General features: G+C 38.1%; 1 protein-coding gene across 1 annotated transcript in view; it reads right to left on the bottom strand.

Moving 5' to 3' along the window:
• ptprr (protein tyrosine phosphatase receptor type R) overlaps nt 1–21,015 on the bottom strand; it is a 93,181-nt gene that overhangs the window by 16,216 nt on the left and 55,950 nt on the right. Inside the window, exons 7-9 of the mRNA XM_015352905.2 lie at nt 6,366–6,552; nt 4,964–5,048; nt 986–1,065 (exon numbers count right to left, since the gene is read on the bottom strand). Of these exons, the coding sequence (XP_015208391.1) occupies nt 986–1,065; nt 4,964–5,048; nt 6,366–6,552 (352 nt within the window). The remainder of the gene's footprint in view (nt 1–985; nt 1,066–4,963; nt 5,049–6,365; nt 6,553–21,015) is intronic.

Below are 21,015 nucleotides of genomic sequence, written 5' to 3'. Positions count from 1 at the left end.
CTTCTTTAGAAAAGGATTTTCTATGACTGTGACACAAAAAGCATCATACTTTTCATTGAAGAGGTTCAACATACCTAGGTTGTAAAGGAACAAGCAAAGATTCATTCCATGCTGAAAGGCAAATCAAAGAAACACTACAGTACAGTATGTTTCAGTTTTGGAGTCTGTAATGCATAAAGACAGCTCCACAGCTGAAACATTGTGTTTCATTTCTTTACCTTTCCACATGAAATGAACCCTTACCTACAGTATATTTTCAATTGTATCTGTGAACAGAGCTCTTATAATACTGGAATTAGATTTTAACTACAAAACTAGTAACACTGCACTCAAACTGCCAAGTTCAATGAAATCGTCCGCTTAGGGCTGTTATAAAACTTCAGCATGGTGATTGTTTTATGAAATGCCGGTTATTAAAATGACCTAATTTTATTTTTTTTTAAATAACTGTCATCCTCTAACCATCATGATTAAAAACAAAACACAAAACAAAACACTAGACAGCATTACCTTCAGGTTTTTGTGTGTGAAGAGTATGACACATAAGTATATGACTAGGTAAAAACACACTGTAAAATTATTAAACTGAAATTTTTTATTGTTCAACTCTGTTTATATTTACTCGCAAGGCCTATCACCATAGCTACTGTATGTACAGTATATCCCTCACGGATGTGAGTTTGTTATGCAGAGGTGTACTATTGGTTCCATAGTTTCTGACAGGACAAGATGATATATTTAATTATATTTTTTATATTTTATATTTTAATGTGAAACAACATTTAATTTTAAATTTATTGAGTTAGAAAAATAACACATCAAATGTATGGATCTCAAAATTTCAAACACTCTGGTCTGTTTCATCTTGGTAGAAATGTTTGGGCTGTATACTCAGTTTAAATGTTTTTTAAATCAAAATTACAAATCAAGAAAGCTTAACAGATTAAGAAGCAAATAACTCACTAGTAAAAATATAATGACTTACTCTGATGTAGTTAGCATTTATATAACTGCTGAGAGGGTCATATATGTTCTTGGTCTTCAGACATACTCTAGAATGTGGATCTATAAAAATAAAATAATAACATTTTTTAAACATCAATTGAACAAGCTGAGAAATTCTACAACAATACTAAATAACATTTACTTAACATTGACGGAAAGAAAAAGAATAGCTCAATTTGAGTTTTTGTGTGTAAGATGAAAAAAAAAACATCACCTTGCTTTTACTACAGAGTTCTGGTCTTTCAAATCCCACTTTATTTACACTTCCCTCAGACAGTAAATGTTTTAAAGAAGGAAACTACACCCACAAAAGGAAGAAATGGCGTGCCACCTTCTGTGTACATGAGACAAGAGAAACGATGATCACAGTGAACTGATGAACTGCAAAAATAAGAAACGTGTGGCCAAAATTATTAGCTCTAACGTGTGAACAAGAGCAAAATGTAAGACCTACCTAACATTTGCTTATCTTTTCACTTCTTGTTTATGCAACAGAGTGGTTTAGATAGAGTACTTAAAGAACAATGATTTGCAAGGCTTTGGACTTTGTTGTAATGTTCAGGGAAGGAACAATGCTGTACAATTATTGATAACTGAATTCCTTTTCCGCAATGTGAGAAATGTATGAGCCAAGAAGAATGCGATAACGCTCAGATATAACAGCTCCAAGTGATTATACAGTATAATAAAGTAATTTCTTCAAAATGGGTAAGTAGTGAGGACAGCTTGTTCTGCCTGCTTGGACCGTACCTAATTTTATTATTCTTTTTACCCTCCTAAGCCAATGGAAAGAACACCTCATTTCACACACATTAACCTTGAACTGCCTGTTCTTGTGATGAGTGCAATAAAGCTTTTCCTTCTTGTCTTTCAGTTCCCTGCAATCTGGTCTGGTTCACAATCTTTGCAGCAGGAGGACAGGAAATCTCCCATTCCTTCACAATGCACAGCAATAATTAGTGATTTCCCTGGCCAAGCAGAGCTGAAGCGACCTTGAGATACACCCAGCCCTGCAGCCTGACCTTTGCTGAGATGACCTTCAAGGCACTGTCAGTTCTTTTAGCCAGCTTCAGGGAAGCACCAGGCTGAAATGTAGAGATGCATGGATTTCAAACTACAAGTGGCTTTTAGAAGTGGATTATAATCTTAATTGACAAAAAGATCATACTCTCTGAAAATGGACATCCTACACGAGATGCTATTGAATACCCTCTGCTCCTGCAACCAACATAACTAGTGGAATAAGTGGACATATTGCTTTATTTATTTTTCGGAGATTTAAAACGAGATGTCAAAAGCAGATGATATTGTTAAAAGCCAATTTGATTAATTTCAGATTATAACTCTAAATCTCCAAATAAGACATACTACTCACTTTTTTGACATCATACTCACAAACACTCCTGACAAGTACCAGCCTGTTGCTTTTCCTAAGGATCCTGATCATCATACTCATCATCATTATCATTAAAATAAACTCATTTTTCTGTTTAAGCAAGTATGTGTTTTTTAAAAAAAGATTTTGGATGTTGATTCAATGTTTTGGCATTATTTCGTTTAGCTGATCATTCATGACTGATCCTGATACTTCACGTGACTTTGCCTGCTAGATTAGCATTGTGTATACTGTAGGTTACCTGTAGATCAGCCTACTAATCGTGAAGCCTGGTGAAAATTAATAAAGAAAAACATTGAGTAAACATTATGCCCTGCTTATCAAGATAACTCTTTTGTGTCAACAGTGTAACATGCCAATCGAACTTAGGTGGACTACCCAGCAGTGGAGTGAAGTCCTCTTTAGACATAAGGCAAGATTCTGTGTAGGGCACCCTGGCAGACATCCGAACATGTGGATGTGCCGAAAGATATGACAATTGCTGTATCAGAGGGGAGGTCTAAGTTTTATGGTCTTAACAGTCATGTCTAGTCACTACAAAAGTCCACTTTTAGTGTTATTTAGCGAATGTCCCTGAGCCAGGTGAAAGCTTCTGGTCCAGCTGTGTTGAGGGTGTGGTCCTCTCCGAGCCTGTGGACTGGGCAGTCCTCTAGGATGTGCTGAATAGTTTGCCCCATCCTACAGGAACACAGAGGGCCTGAACGAATTCCCCATCTACTGTATAGAGGCTGGAAAAATATGGATCATTCCTAAAGCAATTTAGAGTGGATCATTCCATTCTTGAGAGGTGAAAGCCGAGAAGTAGTTGGGCAAGGCATGTAATGAGGTGCTTGTTGAAGTCTAGTAATTCCCAGCCCAGGTGGAGTCCGTATTGAAGTCTGGTTGGGGAGGGTGCTTGGAGATTGTCTGTTTAGAAGGCAAACATCTCTTTAGGGAATTCAATATGTCCTCATGTAGTGGCAGGTGGGGAATGTTTTGGATCTTTTGGAGCATTGTTTGGGTTATTGCAAGTTTTTGGATCTGTGGAGGACTGATATTTGCATGGATGAAGAGCCAGGGGAAAGGTGCAAGCTCTGCCTAATTTCTTGCTGGAACACCAAAATGTGACTGCAGAAATGGTAGCAAGTGTGCTCCCAGAACATGACCAATGTAGACCTTTTAAGATCTGCTTTCCAGAAGTCTTAACAAATTGGAGCAATTTTAAATGTGGCAATTGCTGGTGGCTGTTGAATTCCATTTGAATATTTGAGAAAACCTTGCCTTAGCCTTGCCAGCGCAAACCCCACCCCATGACATCTTACAGGAAAACCCAGAGCTTAAGAAATAAAGGCAAACAAAGATGACACTCCAGAGCCAAGTATAGGTGGGATCCTTCAATACATACGCTGATAGCTAGGACGATATCCAGAAAGGTTAACGGAGCAGACAACTCTAAATTGCACTTCAAATTATGACGAGACTTTTTAATGAGTAGTATGATCTTAATTCGTATCAATGGCAAAATACTGTACTAAATTGTTTCTGCATATACTGTAAAAACATAGTTACTGTATATCTATAATGACTCACTTTTTCTTGTTATCTGATATCACATTGATGGTGTCTGAAAAGACAGATCTTTCACTGCCACTTACATCTACTATTTAGGATATTTATTTTAACCAAAACTGCCCCATAGTCTACTAAGTTTGTGAATTTCCCTTTGTCCTGGCCCCTCCAGCCTTGCAAGTTATAAGGACACTTGCTGTCAATCTTTTGATTTGTCTGTGTCTGTTTTTCGCTCCCTCCATTGCGCACTGGTAGTTCAATGTATTAAATTTCTCTGGTCATCAGGCAAGTTTGAAAGCCATGGAAATTTGCTTCAAAGGTGTAAATTTACCAAGAAATAATATACTCCTATGACAAATAATACTTATCTATTGCTTCAAAAACAGCAAACGTCTGCTTGGGGGTCTCAAAATGTGGAGTACATTATGTACTGCAAGGAAAAGTTCTTTAAGTCTCATCACTGACCATCACTATGAAAATAATATTAAGTAAAAAAATGAAAAAGCAGTCACTGATTTAAGGTGGAACAATAGACTATCTACCTTCCCCAGTGCTTACAAGAAAAAAGCTATGTTAAAAAGGACTGTACGAAATAATTGCTTTAGAGGGGTGATTTGTATATGAACACAGTAGATGTTTAAGGAATCCAACAGCTAATCAAAATCAAAAGTCCTATTAGCAAGTCCAAAATTGTTCTGCATGACTGGTGTCATATGTGCCAGCCAAGTTTCAGTTAAACAAACCTTGTAGAATCACATGTCCATATGTATATTTTATTTACTTGATTGCGACAATACTGATAAGCATAGGTTCAGTTTCAGTATGTACTGTAGGAGTTTTCTTTAAGAACATGTGCCTAAACTACAAAACTATTAAACAAAATACAAAACTGAAACATCAAAAAACATAACTCTGTAACTCAGATGTTTATGAAACTTTGTTTTCAGTATTCCTGTGTTTTTGTGAGAACACTGTAAAATAAAGTTGCCATGCTATCATTAACACAGCACTTACTTGGCAATATGGTTTTGTATCTGTTTTTAGTTCCATGACTTGGAATATCCAAATCTTTTGGATCCACAAAATTCATTGGAATTTCCTGCAACACAGACAAAAATCCTTAATTTAAATGACACAGCTTTCTTTCAGTGAATGGGGAAAAAATATTTAAGAGACGACACATAAATGATTGATCCCAGCTGGAGGTTTTGTGTTCTTGCAAGCTAATATGAACACACGGCTGGAATGGTCCAGAAATTCATCTTCTGTGCATGGACACCGCTCGGGGATATTTTAGCCTGATGATGGACAGGACCTGCACAGCTAACAGTTCCAGGATCTGCTAGAGAATGCAGATCCAAGACCTGCCGAAGAGGGCATCACATACTACTGTAAGCACTCCTATTGCAGGTACACTCACACTTCCGTTCCAGAACCTTTCTATTGAATCAAAGGACAGTCTATTCTGGAATGGCTTGTTTACATGTGTTTGAAGGATAAAGGGCACTGCTGACACACTGCAGTGATGATGGCATTAACAAACACCATCATTTGAAAATTACATCAGGAAGCTGACGAAGATGGTTGGAAAACATTTGAAATCTTATCTTATTTTACTAGGCAATCTTACTGCAATCATGTCTACATTAAGATGTAGTAGGCTCACACAATGAGGAGCTATCTAGAAACATATGGAATAAACTGTTTCAAGCACCTGAATCAAGGCAGTGCTGTGATGATGTTGTTGGTAGCATTGCCCATTGGGTATTTATTTCAGTCTTTCCAGGACACATCTTGGATCAGATCCTCTCATAGTCTTTGCTTTTCAAGACTAAAAATGCTCAGTTCCTTAAGCTTTTCATTGTAGGACCTTCCTTTAAGTCTTGGAATCTTATTGTTCTTCTTTGGACTGATTCCAGAGCAGCAATATATTTTTTGTCATGTGTACTTGGTGACCAATATGCCATAATACCTTAAATGAAGTTTTAGCTGTGCCTTGTACAATATTAACATAACATTGTACATTTTAAACAGTTTGCCCTTTTTATTGCCTTCCTACATTGTCTAGAAGATGTACACGATGGTTCAACAAAACACCTACAGTATTTTCCTGAAGTTAAGTTCAATGTATTTTTGCTACCTTCATGTAATTAATTCTTGGAATTCTGCATTTTTGTGGGCATCTCAGCCCATTCCACCATTCCACACCTCCTGCTTGAGCTGAAGCAGTGATTAATAGCAGAAGAATACCCAGTCCACACGAGTTTGCACAAACGAAAAAGTTATAGTTTTCGAAATCACCTGCGGCTGCAAAATGGAGGACATGCTGCATGGGATGTGAAGACTGCAGGGAACTGAGGTGTACAGAATGGATTCGTATCATTTGGAAGTGACCGCACGTTACTGCAGACATTACCACAAACTCGGCGTGCAGGATCTGTGTGTTGGCCACAACTTCGCGGAGCTGCTTCCTCGTCAGGGTGCGGCTGGCTGTCTGCAAGTACTCCATGGCTACTCTCTCGCGGGGGGTCTGCCCACTGCTGAGGGGCTCCACGTTCCCCAGGGAGCTCATGTCCAGAGTCAGAGACACATTGGAGCCTCGCCTGCAGGAAACACAATATACAGTACAGGGAGAAGAAACACAACACTTCTCCGCTGTCCTCTGACATCACAGAGCTTTCACATGTCAATAAGTAGAAAAAGTCCAACGTGTAGAGAAACAGCACTGAAGCTACTTTAAAAGTCTCCAATGAATAGATCCATAAGAGGCCTATAGTACAGTAATTCTGTTTTGGAAAAGTCCATTCAGAGATTTAATACAGTAGACAAGTGGTGTTACTTTGTGGTAAATGTGTCTTAACAGCTCATTAAATAGGACCTTGAAGATGATGATTGTATATTAACACATTAAAATGCTTCCCAACTTCTAGAAAAAAGCAATACTAAAAAAAACCTTGACCATTTGTTAAGAAATACGAACGCTGAGCAAAGTACTGTATGCACTCCACAGAAGTGAACACGTAAAAAAATGTGTTTACTAAAGTGGTTATTAGCAATATTTGTGAGGGCTCGCTCCCATAAAAAGAGAAAATTGCAAGATCAAAATGAAATAGGTTAATACTTCAAAACATTTTGGCACAATCTTATGTGGTACATATATTTTCTAAAATAGCCATCAACAAAAAATATGGTTTCTACTCAGACTAAATACAATTACATATTATGAAAACTAAATTACAATATCTTGCCGCATACAGTATGTTATTTTTAACATTTTTAAAAGCAAACAAACAAAACAGTCGGCATTAAAAGCATGACATTCACTTTCACTTCTAAATGGTTTAATTCCAGTTTCTTTTTTAACACATCACTTTTCACAAGTTAAGGTACAGTATACAATAGACCAGTTGAAAACATTTTTTCTTATTTACTGCTATTTGAGTATAAGTGTGAGCATAAATTACTGAACTGGATTGTGTTTGATAAGGTCACTTTTACGTACAGACACTGTTACAGTTTGGTAATGAAGTGAACTCTTTTGTGTGGTACTTTTTTTAATTTCTGAAATAGAAATCTTCACAATGACTCCTGAATACAGACTCCATCAAAAAAAAAAAAAAACGCCAGCTGTCCATCACTGCAGAATCCCTCACCCAACAACTCAATTTATCATTTGCTGGCCCTGTTCCAGGTTTCACAAAATTAATCTCCTGCTCGGACGTGATGAGAAAAAGAGATTCCCGCTTCACAGAAGAGATTTTCCAATTGTTTACTTAGGCCCAATCAGTTCTTTAAATACTCCCTTCAATGTTTATTCAGAAAGCTCCTAGAGCGGAACACCCTCCAGGTCTCTGCCTTTCACTTTTATAAGCCGGAATCATTTTTTCTACTATCCTCCGAGAGCTTTTGGCCTTTCACCTCCACCGTGAAAACCAGAGAGCCATTTTGCACCCCCCCTCCTCCCCCCTCTTGGCCTCTTCCCTGTTCCCCAGGGGTCGGTTACTCGGCTGCCATTCAGCTATCTGCTGAACTGCAAGTACATACAGCCCTGCAGGTGGAAGGAAGACATTAATTAGCTGTACAAGAACAGTACTGGCTGAGAGTGTGGGATTGGAATATCAATATCACCTCCAGGATCAGGCCCTCTCTTGTAGACCAAGCCAAGTTAGAGGAGAAATGACAACTGCTGCTAAAGACATTTAACTGCGTACAATACACTACAACTGATCATTATATACAAATATACAAAACACAAAAGACAACAGTAATACAAACAGAGAACAATGGTGGAACGAAGTATATCACAAGCATACAGCATGGCATATCAACAGCTTTAAGATGAATTGTCAAGTGGGAAAGTGCAATACAAGAACTTTTTAGGAAAAGATATTTAAGGATGGACCAGTCCTGGAAGAGCTCTAAAAAACTGACAATAAGCAGCTTTTTGGTTACTGGTTGCAAATTGAAACTGCAAAATCTGGCACCCGCTTGATGTCTGAATCAGGCAGTATAGTATATTTATCATAGACTATGCAAAAGTCTTAGAAACATTAGATACAATCAGGAGTGACGAGATGTAATATTGGCATGTTTACTCAGAACCATTATGGTAGGATTATATAAAGTACTTTTCGATTTCTTTTGCTCTCACTTTATTATTGCAGATAGCAGCAAACAAAACTGAGAAAAACCTACTCTGGGAAAATTAAATTTAATAACATAATGGATGATATTATGCATTTCTGTTACCCTATATAGTTTTCCCATACATAGAGTACATAGGATTTGTATACATACAATTACACAACATTTTAGGAACTTTAACTGAAGGTCACATAAAATGATCCATTACTATCCTATCACTACTTTGTCAAACATGCCCCAGATCAAGAAGGGCTCCATAAGGCAACTGTTTTTCTAACCATTGCCATTTCCAACCACTGTACCTCAGAGAGGGCTCTCCTTCTTCCTACCTGTGCTGAAAGATTAATGTTGAAGATAATTTCTAAGGCGTTCTCTGATGTATTAGGTGCCATCCATAATGTAATTAAGGAGCGATCAATCACTGAGAGTTTTTAATAAAATGTCATTAAAGTGACTCTAAGATAAGAGAATCCACTAATATTTATAGTACTGTTTCAGCCAAGCATCTCCAGCACGATTTTCCTGCAGGCTAGATTTAATCTTAATGCCATTCAGTATGGTTTGTTAATTTACTGTGCATGAAATCTTCCAGATTGGAAGAAGCAGCCTTTATTATAAATAGTCTGCGTTCCTTGAAATGTGTGGCAACTTTGTAATCTGAAATAACTGCTGGACAGCAGTTGAGTTACCTCCCAGAAATCCTATGGCATGATCAAATTTACGCTCTTTATGTAAATTTGACATTTTTCATCCTCAATCCAGCCTTTCCAGAATACAGGTTTATTAACAAGAATCAATAGATTTGGATCATACTATCATAACAGCTTTGGTTTTTATTAATACAGTTTGGGAGAGAAGAATACAAAGCTTGCCATTTAGCATGGTCAATCTTAAACTCACATTGAACAGATTATTCAAAAATCTGACCACAACATTGCAAAGTAACCTATACACGCATAGTAAACATGTAGTGTTCTAGTAACTACATCCTTCACCAATTGATTTGACTCATTCTCAGGTGTTCCATGTCAGTGATATAATTTATTTATCTCTCCAGTCATAAACTACAAAGGTAAGTTTTCATGCTGCAAGATACAGGCCTTTCAGGATTAATTGTTCTAAAACAAAACAAAATGACTACATTTTAGAAGAAGATCACTATAACACACATATAAAATGGAGTTCCGAAAAGCATCTACGGGAACTATTGATTTAGCCATAGTTTTCACAGCTCTACTCAGTGATGACTGAATGTTTCACTCAGTTGAAAAACTGGAATTTTGCTACTGTGCTTATCCTTGTTAGCACAGCTACTGACTTTAAAAATGATTGTTTCTAATGTTTTGCAGAGTTCTATCCACTATTATATGCTAAACATGTATAGTCGACAAATGCAGTGAGCATAGCATTGGTTGAGTGTTAATTTAATTAACATTAAAAATGAACTATAAATAGACATTTATTTTAGTTTATAAAAAGCTACGAGTAATCAGAATTGCTAGGAGAACCGCTCCAATCCTTGTTCTTTACTCATTGTGACAAAGGCATTTCATGCTCAGCAAGTCTGAGAGTGTTGAGGAAGTAGGCTTGACAAGCACTTCTGGACTAGACTTTAAGCAATCAGTATCTGGTGGGGACAGGAACTATCCGGCATCCTGTGGAAGAAAACAGCTGACATAGAGCCATTCCAACCTTTCCCTTTTAATCAGGCTTTCTAATGTACTGCCAATGCCTCTGTTCGGCTAATGATAAGGGCTAGTTCAGTAAATCCACTGGTACTGACTTTTTGTAGAGCTTATTTACACAACTCTGTTTCTTGCTCTGGGTAGATTCCCTGGGTAGATGCTTGTTAGCATGCAAGGCAGGGGTTAGAAGGTAAACACAGTCTCAAAACATACTAGGAGCAATGTCTGGATTTGACTGCAATAAACTAGCACTAGCATTTTACATTTAAAGTTAGTTTTTAAATGGAGACTACTAAGACCCAATAAACATTTAAAAAACTATGTTTGTTGTGTTTTTGAGTTGTTTTTACTAGTGATAATTATTTCTCTCTTAACATTGCGATTCAGAATTGACAGCTGCTGTTTAACCTTGCATGCAGAAGGCACATACAGACCTTCTACAATCAGGACCATCTCTTTGACTGATGGTGCAACAGAAGTATTAAGCCTAGAATCCCCCAGTCACTCCAATATTCTCAGGTTTTGCTGTGTTTTGCCCATTTAACACCATCTCTCTTACAGCAGTGTATCATCCATATATAATTCCTTCTTCTGCTTCCTTGAATAAAGGGACATGTTCAATGAAGACTGTAACTGGCATTTGGTATTTAGTAAGTTATGCATTAGTTATGCATCAGATCACTTTAATCAGAAGAGGAGTGATTTGTTGAGGTCTTTTAAACCTTAACAAACAATTTCCTGTATTTTGCTGTTTATCCATTTCCATTTCATAAGTTATTGATCCCACTACCCCTGCCATACAGAATAATCAAATACTGTATATTACACAAACGGTATACATCAATCAAGTGGAAAATACATAGAAGTATATTTAAAACTAAGAATAGGAGCTTTTTTATACAAATAAGGTGCTACCCTGGTTTCATGCAAGAAATGGCTGGAAGCAAATTTACTACTGTACCTATTGGGCTAGATGGGTCAAATGGTTTCCTTTTGTTTGTTCTTAATTATTGATTCCACTACACATGCTTGACAGAGTTCTGCTGCAGATATCACTGTGAACTTCAATGACCAACATAACGAATTTGTCCATCAAGATTAAGTTCTAAAAAGATGTATTGTCTCCGTGTGATAAGCTGTGCACAGGAGAGACGGACTGGCTTTTTGTAATACTTAAAGTATTTACTCTTACTAGTGGGCTTTTCAGCTTCATGTGACATGAAATGGTGTTCTCCAGCAATCAGCTTTGGAAAGCCACTTAAGTATCTATTTTAAAGAGGCTAAATAGCACATACATAACAAGTAATATTCTAGGATTGCACAGTAACACGCATTGCTGCTTTACAGCATTGGAGCTCTGGGATTAATTCTTGAAGTGGGGTGCTATCACTGTGGAGTCTGTATGTTCTACCAGTCTTCATGTTGGTTTGCACTGGGTGCTCTGGTTTCCTCCCGCACTGCAAACACATGCTGGTAGGTTAACTGGCTTCTGCGAAAACTGACCCAAGTGTGCACGCGTCTGTATCTATGTGAGTCCTGTGATAGATTTGTCTCCTGTCGAGGGTGTACCCTGCAATAATTATTACACTTATGGAGATTTTCTGGCCACTCAAAGCGCTTTACAGGTAATGGGGACTCTCCTCCATCACCACCAATGTGTAGCCCCACCTGAATGATGCGATAGCAGCCAAAGTGCACCAGTACAATCACCATACACCAGCTATCAGTGGGGAGGAGAACAGAGTGATTATTAGGAGGCCATGCTTGGTAAATGCCAGGAGGAAATTTGGCTAGGATGCTGGGGTTACACTCCTACTCTTTTCAAGAAATGCCCTGGAATTTTTACTGAACATGGAGTGCCAAGACCTTGGTTTTAAACCACATCCAAAGGAAGGCGCCTTTTTTACAGTATAGTGTTTCCATCACTATACTGGGGCATTACGACTTAGACCGCAGGGTGAGCGCCTCCTACTGGCCCCACTAACACCTCTTCCACACCTGTTTAGCTTCAGTTGGTTGCCAGTTGGTTGCCAGTTGCAGAGTGATATAGCTGCTGACTATAGAATGGGCGAGCTAAACCAAACCATGTGTTTTCAATTCAGGAGAATTATTTATTTTTCTGGACACTGTCTCAGATTGTTTGCCACACATAATTCCCGAGACACCCACATGAGGCAGCTCATGTCTGTTTTAAACGTCATTACATGCAGACAAGAGATACAGAACAGAAATGTTTCCATACTGTATATGGACCTTTATGAAGCACTGATTCAACTGGTAAAGTACATGGGCGTCACATCACAGAATTCAGGAAATTCACCGCCTGTTGCCACACCAGTCACTGAATTGCATATCAGCGAATAATGTTTCCCAATCTAGTTGTATTTCAGATATAACAATGTGTGGCAGTGTCCAGAAAAATAAATCATTGTCCTGAATTGAAAAGGTTCAGTTTTCCAAATTCTTAGACATGATTTTGTAATGATTTACCAAGCAAATAACAAATAACGCCATGAAAGCACCCATCATGTCAACACCATAGCTGCATTTAGCAAGATAATGCATCCTTGTTTTCTGAGATTGAAAAGGGTTACAGAGGATTGTATGCATGTTGCAAAAAGCTACAATCACTAATCAATATTAAGGTGACTCGCTGGCAAGGCTGCATAAATTCGGTGAAAAATGACAGGGAAGTTGCAGTGAGTCATCCGTCCTAAAACCCAGACAGCCCCAAGTCAGTATTAATAATTCTGGGATCTGAATTCTGAGCTGTGTAGTGCACAGGTTGAAGATGATGATTCCTAGAACCTCATCACTGATAATGTATGGTTTATGGCAGGTGTGTATCAGCGATCTGGATTCTGATGTGGTTAGCAATCTAGTGAAGTTTGCAGGTGACCCCAAAATATGAGCAGAATTAGCAAACAATGTAGAATATGTAAGAGAAATGCAAAAATACTTTTCAAAAAGACAAAAACAAAAATTCAGGACTGTGCAAAAACCTTGTAATTACTTCGAGTGCAGACAAGTGCAGGTTATTGCATGCATGTACCAAAAACATAAACTATAAATACAATATGGAGCACTCACTAAGTTTGAATAAAGTACTGATTAAAGACTTACAGGTACTGTATGCTTATGCAGACACAGATTTCGGGTGTGGAGAAGCCATAAAAAAAATAATTTTGAGAGTTACAGTACAGAACTGTATATTAAAAACTATAAAATACAGGTACTGTATATGGTTTAAGCGTTTCTATTTTCAGTTTCTTGAAGATTTATATATTTATTATTTAAAATATCATATATAATATATTTATTATTTTAATATGATTTTATTGTTGAAATAAAGCCAAAAACTTTGTTCTCTTCCATGTTAAGAACCAAGACTGTGTGTACATTATGTACTGTATCACGCACTCAGATCTGTCAGGGTTATGTTATTTTACCTTCCAATGAATCTTTTCGTGATTTTTGAAGCAAACACTGCATTACATAATGCTACAAAAGTAACTGAGATTTCAGTAAAAGGTTAAACCCCTGTGACTATTTTATTTTTTTCAGATAGATGATGTTTGCTTCCTGCAGTTGACATCCTACAATGAAATACAGTTTCCTCAGTCATGTCTCAGTTTTTTGTTCTTTTTATGAGTACATTCTTGATAAGTGCTTTCCTCACTTTCCCCCATCGACAACAGGATCATTCTTGGACTCTGCTGTGCTTTCAATTGCTGCCTTGACAACTCTTCACAAGACGTGAACACACATTTTGACACTTACTCCAGACTGCATACTTTCCATTCTGCACGTAGGCAAGGACCTGCAGACTGTTCTCCGGAGGTCACAAAATGGACCTTCAGGATTTCAAACCTTTTAGACATTTAACTCTTCCTTTCCTGGAGCCCCTGGATTCTAAAAACAATTTGTCATAAACTGCAGCCATATTTGTTTTGTAACATTAGGAATTTGATCACCTTGAACACCATATACTATAGATGTGATAAGACAGTACCTGTTCAGATCTTGATTTCGTCCTGTGCCTTTCATGACATAAAAAGAGCATAAACTTTGATGGTACATTGTTGAACGTAATAATCCAACAATTTAATATTCACATTCATCTTATTGCTTCTTTGTGATAGTGTCAATATACTAAATGAAAAAGGAAAAGCAGGAAAATGTGTATCATGCAGTAGATTGAAGAGAAGTGAAGAAACATTTTTAACATTTGTGTTTATTTAACAGATACAGTATAATTTATGTTCTTTAAAACTTTCTGCTTGCTAATTTTTTTTTATTTGGACACCTCTTTCTGCTTTTGCCAAGATGCTGCAGCACAAATGTACAAGGAGAAATTCAAAACGTTTTGCAGATCTATTAAAATAGCTTGTTAATGTTAAATCTGTATGGTTTTCTTATTTGTAACTTGTTTCTGATTTTTGGAAAGTATAATTACTATTACTTCTTTATCCAAACTAGCAGGCATTAAGTATAAAAACACACCTATATAAAACTATTTATAAACCAGACTGACAGTAATTACATTTGATCACAGCGGTTAAGCAAGAATGACCCTTGTTCTGCTAGCATGGCAAGGCCTAAGCCAATGATAACAAACAGCAGTCCAGGAATACCAAGGTCCTGCTGGTTTTATAGTCATTTCTGTACTTGATGGCTACAAAACGAACAACATACTCCACTTCAGTAATAATAACTCCATCCAAATGGTTCACAGCAAAAAGCCCAATTTATCCACCACTGGCGTTCGCCTGGTGATGCAGAACTTGATTCAGCTGTGCCGATTCAGTTATGGAGCTACTGTACTGTATGTAAAACCTGGCCTTTTTATTTTTTGCTGTCGTGTACTTTTCAATCATGTAGAATGGTTTGCTACATTTCACCTCAGAGGAGAATCTACTAACAATAGTCACTAAGCAGCCACTGTGCACTGACAGTCCTACAACACAGCAGATCAAGTAGAGCAGGAAAGGAAGGAATTCAGCCAGGACACTGGGATTACACACTTACTGTACACTATGTTCACAAACAGTGCCACACAATTTTTAAGGAACAAGCAGTCAGGACCTCATCTAATAATGTCTCATCTAAAGGAAGGTATGTACAGTGTGCCCTGTCACTATATGGAGCATATGGTTTTAGAACTTCCAGTCCACAGATAACAGCTACTAATCTACCAACACAACTTACGGCAGCAAACCTGGTTTTCCAACCCTAAAATCAGTTTAGAAGCCAGTAATTGGCTGTTAAACACTCCACACCAGGAGCTATAGTAGGCTGAACAGGTGTTAAGTTTTCAACAAACCAGCAGCCCAGCTTGATGACAGCGAGCACTCTGTTACTCTTTCAAGGCCCTATATTTTGGAAGCAAACTTAAATGAAAGTCCTGTTCGGAAAGTGCACATTCTTCAGTGGGTGTCTGTAGGGGCAGAGTGAATACCGCAGAATTTAATATTTAGGGATTTGTAGACTGTACCATTTAGACTGGTTTGACTGACACAGTGTGGCTTATGTCTCAGTAGCTCTTTTGAATACATGAATGCAATATTTCTCTTCACCATAGTGTTCCCGCTTAATCTCTGGTTGTAGGCTCAACTCTAAGGTTGAATGTAGCAACCATTCTGTAACTGAAAAGTACATGACAGCAAAAATAAGACATGAAAATGGCCTTTTTCTAAATAGCTTCACAACTAAATCTGCATTGTCCAGTGTGGAAGTTTAGTACATGGTATGGCACATCCTCCTACACATACAGTATCCAAATATGTCAGGTTCCTGGAGTCAAAATATGCAAAACTGCATGGTGCACTTCCCCATAGACTGAAATGATTTGAAAATGTTGCCGGCTACACACGTGCTTCTTTAAGGGTACAAAGAGAAGAGTCCCTCAGATATCGACAGTACAGCATCTACCACCTTAAATGATTTAATAATGATTAAAAGACTCACCAGTGTAGCTGGCAGTGTGTAGCCCATCTGTAGGGTGATGAGTCAAACACATCAGTATGAGTCTCCTCTGCAATAGATGGACTTGTGAACATGTTTTGCTTTAGTACCTCAACTGGATGACTCAATGTGGCCAACATGATCATCCATGGAGGAGGATTTTGAACTTTTGGAAATCAAGGTCTCATATTCACACCTGTTTTTTATGACATGACATGGCATGCATACTCTTCCATGGACTGGTAATGACGTTCCGCTGGTATTGGTATCTCTTTTCAGAGACATCAAGTTTTCTGCACATCTCTTGATCTGATGAGGCCAGGCACCGTTAAACTGGTGCTCAGAAGTACCACCGATCACAGGTGAAGATCTGTTGTGGGCTCAAGCAGAAAAAGATGATAGTGCCCTTGTTCTGACATACTGAGAGGCATTTGTAATGGTTCTCAGTTTATACAGAAGGGGGACAAAATAAAGGAAACACATAATGAAAGAGAACTTGAAGTAACTAATTTGCAATTAAAAAGGATTCTACACCTGTTTCATATTAATTTAATTGCTAATATGTTTCCGCTCTAAATGATCTCTTAAAATCAACATTTCTAAAGCAACATGAGAGATCAAATAGATTTTGAAAGATGTCAAATAGTTGGTGCCCAAATTGCAGGTGCATCAGTCACAGAAACAGCACAATTATTTAATGTGGCAAAGGGTACAGAAAATCAAAATCAGAAAATCAAAATCAGGGTACAATAGCTTGAGCCAAATATGGGGAAAACAGCATCAGGAGAGAGGAGTAGTGGTCTCTAGTCGAAGCACACCAACACAGACAGACGGTTAATTTACAGCATAGCTGCTAAAAACCATAAAACGATGGCCTCAAAAATTACCACAGAACTACACCTAATCTCAACCAAATCTGTGTGTTGTGAGCTTCACAAAGTTAATATTTGGTAGGGCCGCCATTCAGAAACTGCATATAACCATGGACAATTCACAACAATGCATAACCTAGTGTAATAATGATAACCTAGTGCACAAAACCTGCATTTCAGTGCAGTGAAAAAAGTAAAATAGTCTGATGAGTTGTATATTTATGCATCCTATGCAGTAGCTCAATTTAGGGAGAATGAGGGATTTTGTTTGTGGAGATCTATGGAAACAAAGAAGTGTTTTAAGGATGAAAAATAGTATCAGCCGCAGGAATCAAGAGTAATGCCAAGCATTTTAGCAACAGAGGAGACAGAAAGGGTGATAGAGTTAAGAGAAATAGAGATACATCATAATAAAGCAGGGTGTGTTTCTTAACTATTTCAGTATAAACTATAAATCTAAAATGAATCACATGTACTATAGATATAAAGCAATAAATAATTCCACCAGTTATTTTTAGTTACAGACACAGAAGGATGGCTGCCTAGACTTAGGGTCCTGTATGCGTACAGTTTGTATATTCTTCCCGTGTTCGGATGAGCTTGCTCTGACTGCCCTGGTTCCTCCCAAAATCCAATAACATACTGGTAGGTTAACTGACTTGTGGGAAAACTGGCCCTGGCGTGTCTGTGTCTGTATCTGCCCTGTGCTGGACTGGAGGCCTGTCCAGGGTGTATCCTGGCTGGATGCATGGAAACAGAGGCAGTTTTGGACTACAAATGAGAACAACACAGAAAATAAGTCAGAATAAAGTGCCAATATCAGTTTCCTTTATTGACTCTTCTCCTGACTTTGAACTCATTACTCTCTTCTTCCTTGCCTCGCTAAACAAAAGGGAAAAAAAGAAAAAAGTAAAGATGAAGCAAGCAAAAAGGAATTCTGTCATCTAACTCAATAAGAAAGAAACACCTCAATGGCACTCCATCTGTTCTTTTAATGCACAGCCAAAAAGGAAGAGCAAGTGAGGGGTGGGGGCAAAAGACAATCAGCATCCTATCAGCCAGGGTTTCCTGTCACTATGGGAACCAGCCTGATCGACCATTTTAGTTTCCTCTTAAGTTAAGGCCAACAGCAACCTTGTTGACCCACATCAACTCAACTGTATAACAAGAAGGGGAGTGTGGCTCTTCTTCACATACTGTATCTGTGATATACAGTAGCATGCAATGCCGAAGAACTCTCTTACCAGCCCTTTTCCCCTCTTCCTCCTCAAGTGTAAAAGGGTAACAAGCCCCTAATGAAGACGTGGACAACCCACAATACAAAGTCAGAGTGTTTAAACCATGACCAATGACTTCTGGAAGAGCAAGACAGGTCTGCGGAGAACATTTTTTGTCTGAAGGCTAAGTGAAGGACAACATCACTTTTAAAACTCCATGAAAGTTCTCTTAAATACATCATATGTTGGAAGAAGCTCTGACTGCTAACTTTAAGCAAGTCAAAAGAAAATACATGGGAAAAACCTTTTATGAAAATCACCGATGCTTGAATGCACCTTCAATTGCTGTGTAATGCAACCAGCATCTGTACTGAAGTATTTAGATTCAAAATATTCAAAAACTACACAGGAACTGATTTTAATCGATGTAAAGAACTGTGGTGTTCAGGAAATAAAATTTCCACCCAGTTACAAAGATTATTAAATCTCTCACCCTTGATAATAACTTTAAATAATTACTACAAAGAATTGAATATCAGGATTTGTTAACAAGTTGTTTTTCTGTAACACGACATAAAGTGGGTAACACACTATGCAATCATTAATTTAGTCTCCCAGTTATGAAGAACTCTGAATTGTTCAAGTGTCAAAAGTGTGAAGTGATCATTTGTTGTATATTTTTATAAATTGCACTTTAAAATGACAATGAATTGTATGACAACTTTAAAAACTTATACAGTGAATTAAGTATTGGGAAAGTGAAGTGAAATTTGTTATTTCTGCAGTACACCATTGGAAGTTGTATTTAAGATAAAAAAATATATAAGGAAGAAGTACAGAATGTCAGCTTTTGTTTCTGGATATTAATTTACATACTGTACATATTTAGCCATGTCCCAGTACTTATGCTTTTCACTGTATGTTTGGGAACGGGTCTTTGAAGCCTGCAGAATCAATCCAAATGTAAATGCTTGCACAAAGTAATCTCACAGAGAACTGTGTTAGAACATCTGAACACCAGACATATGTCTCATCACCAAGAAGTCACATTTGCTTTGTAGCCTTGACTTTCTGCGACAGCTAATGGATTTAAAATACTGGTCAGATTACAGCTCATTTTTTTGTATTTCGTGATCATTTTACGGTTGAGATAAAAAGTGTGGAATAGTAAAATGTGTTGTTTGGAATTTTAGCATAAAACATTTATATCTGAGTCAGTATAATCGATTTACTGTACTCTTTTTCCATGTTGTATTGATTGCAGTGAGACAAATGCTTCCACAGTATTCTTCTCCCTCGTTAATACAGGAAGAGCATTGTCAGCATGGGATGCCATAAGTACCACAAAGTGGCAGAGACTGAGGACAATACTAAAATACACTCCTGTTTCTTAGAGCCTTTCTTGTGTTCTTAACAATTGAGCACTGTGATGATTCAGACAGGAAACACAAAAACACCAGAGCTCAAATGTACCACTTCAGTCCCATATTTCACACATCCTCGCACCAACAGATGAGTAACTAGCACTCATTTTAATTAATTTAATTTTTAGGTAAAAAACATCTTTCAGTTAATGACAAATAAACGGACCTTTAAAGCTGTCTCTAGCAATCACTTCTGCTGTATGCTCTGTGTATGAAAGGACATAAAATGCATACTGTACATTAAAAAGTAGGAAGTCTTTACCTCTGATATTCGCTTTGGAAAACAAATGTCAGCAAAATGATTACTTAAAAGATGTCACGGTAGCTACTGTAAATGCCTCCTCATACTCAGCAAGCTGCTTGGAATGTCTGCTTTTGTCAGAAAAATGTAAATTTGTGTTTACAGAAATGCATTTGTTATACAAGTCACCTACAATGATAGAAAAGGCTCTGAAGCACATCCCCTGAAGAATAGCTACCAAATCCTAAAGGATTTATATACTGATGGAAAAAAGAAACGTAACATTTTCTGGAATGAGAATACTATAGTTATAGCTTATGTACTTTCACAAAAAGCTGTCAATTTGTTTTAAGCCCTCTGACCAGCAATACAGCTTGTGCACTGAGGCATTGCATCTTGCCAATCACAGGAAAGCTCGTTAGGTGCACTTTTACCCAACAAGGTCCAAGTAGAACAATGCCTGATCAGGTCACCTTTAAAAAGGCCTTAATTCAAAGCTTAGGTCACTGCAAAGAAAAGGCCACACTTAGTCAGTTTTCTGTGCATTCCATAATGCCTCAAATGTCACCAGAAGCAAGGGAGAGGGCCATTGGCATGCTGCAGGTAGGCATGTCATGTGCCAACGTTGCCAGACACTATGGAGTAAGCCGCTCCACTGTGTCCTGACTGCAGAGAAGGTTTCATCAGACTGGCAGGACACATGACCGTCCAAGATCCGGTCGCCCTCGAGTGACCACAGCAGAGCAGGACCGACACATCAGACTGGTCCATCTGAGAGATCTGCCACCTGCACTGCTGCTGAAACTGCCGGCAGACCCGATGCCCGCATCAGTGACAGGACAGTGACACTCCATGCTGCTGGCCTTAGAGCAAGGTGACCTGTCAGAGGCCCTCTGCTTACACCTCCTAGACGTCATACCTGACTGGCTTGGGCCAGACAGAGGCTGTGATGGATTCATCAGCAGTGGCATCAGGGTCCTCTTCACAGATGAGTCACTCTTCAGCCTGTTCCACGCAGA

Source organism: Lepisosteus oculatus, chromosome 7 (assembly GCF_040954835.1).
Source record: "Lepisosteus oculatus isolate fLepOcu1 chromosome 7, fLepOcu1.hap2, whole genome shotgun sequence".
NCBI classification, from domain to species: Eukaryota; Metazoa; Chordata; class Actinopteri; order Semionotiformes; family Lepisosteidae; genus Lepisosteus; species Lepisosteus oculatus.
The sequence above is the reverse complement of the archived record's forward strand: the minus strand, read 5'-3'. Positions and strand labels throughout refer to the sequence as shown.